General features: G+C 46.7%; 1 protein-coding gene across 1 annotated transcript; it reads right to left on the bottom strand.

The window, feature by feature from the left end:
- Nucleotides 1-458: 458 nt before the first annotated feature.
- Nucleotides 459-4,167, bottom strand: IL10 (interleukin 10). The gene is made up of 5 exons (XM_004610057.2): nt 4,003-4,167; nt 3,076-3,135; nt 2,668-2,820; nt 1,521-1,586; nt 459-569 (listed from the first exon to the last, which is right to left on the bottom strand). Exons 1-5 carry the CDS (start codon nt 4,165-4,167, stop codon nt 477-479), a joined length of 537 nt encoding a protein of 178 aa, XP_004610114.1. The 3' UTR covers nt 459-476.
- Between the last annotated feature and the right edge of the window lie 938 nt (nt 4,168-5,105).

Raw genomic sequence — 5,105 nt, 5'->3', positions numbered from 1 at the left:
GGAAAGTAAGGTTGGGGGAAATCCCTATGAGCCACTGAAATATAAACGATCAAAGGGACTCCCTTATTTCTCTTCCTAGAAAGTCAGTCTTCGTCATACTCTGGGAGTCTTAGACCCTGGCTTAAAAGAAATTAGAGGGAGGTCACAACAGCTATAAAGAGTGATAAGTTTTGGACTGGAATTTCAGTTGGCTCCCCAAGAAATAGTTTCTCTTAAAACACTCAACCATATAGATAAAAAAATAAATATTGAAAAAATTATAATTGTGGGCTTCTTTCTAAAGAGTTCACAGAGAAGCTCAGTAAATAAATAGAAATGGGAGTTGAGGTAAAAGAGGTAATAAATATCTAGGAGGGAGGTATAGTGAAGTTCTCCAAGAGGTGATCCAGAATCCTGTATCAGAACATGGAGATCCACAGTTGTGTTCTGGAGCTGAACAGAGTCAATATCCTGGAGGTGGGCTCCCAAGGGGGGTTTCACTGTTGCCTCCTCATTGTAATGTAGGCTTCTATGTAGTTGATGAAGATGTCAAATTCGCTCATGGCTTTGTAGACTCCTTTCTCTTGGAGCTGTGTAGATAATAAACAGTGAAATTCCCATCAGAGTCCCTCTTTAATCATCTGGGGCCCAGAAGCTGTACTTGCAGCCATAAGTTGCAAGTGAAGGACCAATGCTAGGAACCTGATTCTAGGCCATGCTGCTTTTGGGAAGAGTGCACAGACGTCAAGTAGGCTAGCAAGAGGAACATGCTCTTTGCCAAGTACAGTCTTGAAAACAGTGCCTTCTCAACAATTTTAAAGGTCACATCCCTCATGAAGCTTATTCATACTTTAATGAAAAGACAGAACCCCTTTGATAGTGAGGTAGTGAGAGGGGAAAGAGAGGACTTCCCTATACTGTCCGGCTGCTCTGCTGACCCTCAGAGGGCTCAGGCCTCCTTTGGTAGGAACCCTGCCCCGTGTGTGTCCTTAGCACCAGGTGAGTGTATAGGCCACCTGGTTTCTAGGCCGTGACGTTTACGGACAGATGAAGTGTCAGTCTTCATTTGTCTGAGAGTTGATACGTTCCGTTGCGGCCCAACTTCAAAACGAGAACTCTGCTTGCCTATCCTGTTTGAGTTCTGTGGAGTCTGGACTGAGCCTCTGACTGTGTGCTTCTGTGTGTGCACACTCATGGGTCGGCTTCCTGCACGTGTGTGTTCAGACTAGATTCCCGACCGCGCTGCTTTCTGTTTCCTTTGTCACGCTCCCCAGCACCTGGCTTGCTGCTCACCGATTGGCTGAAGCCACGGGCTTGTGAAGACGGGGAGTAGTCATTTAGAAACCCCCAAAGACACTTCACAGAAAACAAATATAACCAAGGCAGCACGTCCTCACCGACTGAGGAGGTCACACCATTTTGGGTGGGGGGAGGGGGCTTCCCAGACTACATGTGATCAAAAGACAGGGCTGTTCAGGCTGTTCAGTTCCTTGGGGAGTAGGCAGGAGCATGTTGCCTAAATCGTCACCACCTGGACTCACCTTAGTGAAGACGCTCTTCACCTGCTCCACGGCTTTGCTCTTGTTTTCACAGGGCAGAAATCGATGCTGTGAAGGAAATGAGAAAGTATTAACAACATAGGCTACTTTCTTTATAATGCTAGGGGGACCCTAGGGCCACATGAAGAAGGGGTCAGACGCCTCCTGAGTGCCTACCCACAGAGTTCATGCCCAGAGCTGAGCCCTCCCTCCTTCTGTCCCACAGGAAAGAGAAGAAGCAACTCAGTGTGATGCAATATGTTTTTCAAGGAGTCACTTTGAATTGTTTGTCGGGTTTGTGTGAAAATCCCTAGTTTGGGGTTTCCGCCTTCCAAATGCCACAGAGCAAGCTAGAGTGCTGAGTCACCATTCATTCTCCTTCCCTGATTCTCTTTCCTGTCCCTTCTGGCTTAGTCACTGTGGACCGGCTCTAACTGCATCAGGAACAGATACACAGTCTTAGCTGTGCAGTTCAAAGCATTTGCAAATGGACCTGTCTTCCAAATAGAGACCAACTGCCTTCCCAGAATCAGTAAGAGAACAGAGGAAACAAGTGGTTGTCGGAGTCACGTTACTTGGAAAAGTCAAATACTTGGGAGACTCATTCATAGATACTGGCCTGCAGAGGGCAGGGGTGTGTGTGTGTGTGTGTATGTGTATGTGTGTGTGTGTGTGTGTGTGTGTGGGTGTGTGTGTGTGTAGGGAGTGTGTGGAAGGGAAACGACTCCTTGGCCTATCTCACTCACATACCAGGGAAAATCCTGTCAGTTGAGCCCCACTTGGAGTGAAAGTTCTTTCAGAAGGTGAAGAATATAAGGTTACTGCTATTTCCTCTCAAGGTAGCCCTCACCTGTTGGTTCCTTCTGCTTAGCTCACACCCTAGATCCAGAGGCCCCAGCTGGAGCTCTGGACTCCTTCCATGAAGGGGGCAGGGTGGGTTAGTTAATCCACCAATGACTCACAAAGAACAGAAAAGCTGTTTGCAAATCTACACATGTAAATGCTTAGCAGCTCTCCCCACCCGCAGCTCAGAGAGAAATGAGCAAGAAATGAAACTCTTGCTAGTCTGTGACTCCGAGTGTGTTCAGAGACATTGAGAGGTGGTGTTTTGGGAAGAGTTTGCAAAGGAAAGAGCTGGTTTGTTACTCACACAGCGACGCAGACTCAGCCTGAGGGTCTTCAACTTTTCTCCTAAGGAGTTCACATGCTCCTTGATGTCTGGACTTTGGTTCTCAGCCTGGGGCATCACCTTCTCCAGATAAAACTGGATCATCTCTGACAAGGCTTGGCAACCCAGGTAACCCTAAGGGTAGGAACAGGTAGGAGGGTTGTAATGGGAGGAAGGGCTCCAGCAAGCTCCAGAAAACAGCTTTGACCCCAGCTCACCTCCCCCTGCCCCCCAGGACTGAGCCCTGCAGATGCTGGCCATTCGCTGAGCTAAGATCTTCCCACTTCTCTTTTTCAAAGTGAAGGAAGCAGATCCAGCTCCTGCTGGCATGAAGACTCCCTTCTCTCAGTCACACTGCACACCCTCGCTCCCCCCAGTGCCTGTTCTTACCCTAAACTCTTCCTGCAGCGACCCACTCAACAGCATGCTGTCCACTTGGTCCTTTGTTTGCTGCAAGATAAACAAAGAGGAGAATGAACCCGAGGTCTGGGGAAATACTGGAACTTTTTTTTTTTGGTATCCTTTTACGAATAGAATTTTTTGATTTTTAGTCAAAGCATTTTAAAGCATTTTCATTTTAAAGCCTTGACTTTAAAATGAAAAGGAGAGTTCCATATAGGACACATAAGGGGTGTTGGAACCTTTTGTCAAATCAGGTTTCTCTACTCATTTAAAAAAAATTAAAAATCTGGCCTGTCTTAAAGCAGGGTGGAGGCTTGACTGGATCCTGGTCTTTTTCTCTAGTTCCATATGAGGTTTCACAGGCCACCCCCCTCAGTCCTCAGGGCCTTAAATCTCCGAGCCTGCTCAGGTTTTTGCTTTTCTTTGTCCCTCCGTAAGACATGTAAGACACGAGCTCTGATACAAAAGGTGTCTAGCAATGGGCGACACTTCCTAAGGCAGTTTTCTTCATAAGTGTCAGTCACTTCCCCAAACCATCCTCTTTCAGGTTTAGGAAACCCTCTAATTAAAAGGCAATTTTTGTTTCCTCACCTTGGGGTCTGGAGAAGTGGTACCCTCCTATCAGACCCTTCTTAACTTCTAGCCAAGGGAGCATCAAACTTCAGGGGACTTAATTAGAAGTTCCAGAGCACAGGAGACACCACACAGTGACTTTCTCTGTATGTGGCTACATCAACCCTATGTAGCATAACTAACTGAACTCCTGGCTCCATGAGGGACTGACTCCCTTATCAGTTAAGTTTGTGGAAGATGAGTCCTGGGGGAAAGTGAAGAAGATAGGATTCCCATAGCTCCAGCAGAGTGCCATTGGGATAGCCTAGGAAGGATGGAAGGAAGGGATGGTATCATACTCACAAAGAAAACCTTCACCCTGCTGAAGGCCAGGCGGAGCTCCCGGAGCATGGAGGGCAGGTTGGCCGGGAAGTGGACGCAGTTGTTCTCATACTGGTTGCCATGGGCTTGGCAGGCCTCCACCCCAGCCAGCAAAACCAGGCAGCATAGCAGTGCAGAGCTGGACATAGTGGGGCTCTCTGCCTTCTTCGAGTCAGCCTTGTGGTTTGGTTTTGAGAGAGTGAGCCTCTGCTATGTAGACCTTCACCTCCTGGGTCCCCCTTTTATAGTGATCCAATTCATAAAAAGTCAGAGTCACAGATTTCCTGGTAAACTTTTTTTTTCTCTCTCTCTGATTCAAGCTCCTCCCTTTGGTTGAAATCTCCAACTTTGCATTTATTAAACTTCTTACTCTATTAGTTTTCAATTTTTGCATTGTAAGCAAAAGGAATGGATGAAAAAAAAAGAAGTGAACTTCTGCATGGCTATTTTTAGATGAGCTACCTCTCCCTTTTAAAATTAAAATTCAGCTGCTCTTGATTGAGAACTTAATTTCCGGACACGAGTGGCTGTTTTGTGTGCAGAGATCTAGCGTTGTGGGTTCCTCTGGCGTGTGCCTTGTCACAGTGACGTGGATGAACCGGTCATTCCACAATCCGCTAGGATCCGGAAATAACCGTGACCCTTTCCCGCCTCGGCAGAACGCCCAGTTTAATAACTTATTACATTTGGGGAGTCAACTCAGCTTTTTGGACCTGAACTTCTGTTCCAACACTGTCTCCTGAAAAGACTAGCCTCACGGAAGTTAGGCAGGAACGTGCGCTGAACTTCAGGCTTTTTCTCTGGTCCTGGGTTCAATGAGATGGTCAGGTCAATTGTCTTATCTCTTTAGCTTGTCCAGTACCGAATGCTGGTATTAGAAGGCTGCACTCATTGAAAATCACTCATGGTTCCCCTAAGCTTTCAAAGGTACCAGTGAGGCATAGAGATATTAAACTGCCTGTACCAGGTCACATGAGTGCAGAGTGAGGAAATCAAGGTCTGATTTACTCTATTGCTGCTACTCGTACTTACACTACTCTGGCTACTCAGTATATAGAATCAAAAGACTCATTTTTATGTTTAGA

The sequence above is a fragment of the Sorex araneus genome, chromosome 7 (genome assembly GCF_027595985.1).
Source record: "Sorex araneus isolate mSorAra2 chromosome 7, mSorAra2.pri, whole genome shotgun sequence".
NCBI lineage: Eukaryota > Metazoa > Chordata > Mammalia > Eulipotyphla > Soricidae > Sorex > Sorex araneus.
Note: the sequence above shows the minus strand (reverse complement) of the source record. Positions and strands in the feature narration are given on the sequence as shown.

Coding starts and splice junctions, on each gene's coding strand:
- IL10 (XM_004610057.2), bottom strand. CDS start 4,167: ATGTCCAGCTCTGCACTGCTATGCTGCCTGGTTTTGCTGGCTGGGGTG. Junction 3,136..4,002: donor GCAGGGTGAAGGTTTTCTTT/GTGAGTATGATA, acceptor TTTATCTTGCAG/CAAACAAAGGACCAAGTGGA. Junction 570..1,520: donor TGAAGAGCGTCTTCACTAAG/GTGAGTCCAGGT, acceptor TTATCTACACAG/CTCCAAGAGAAAGGAGTCTA.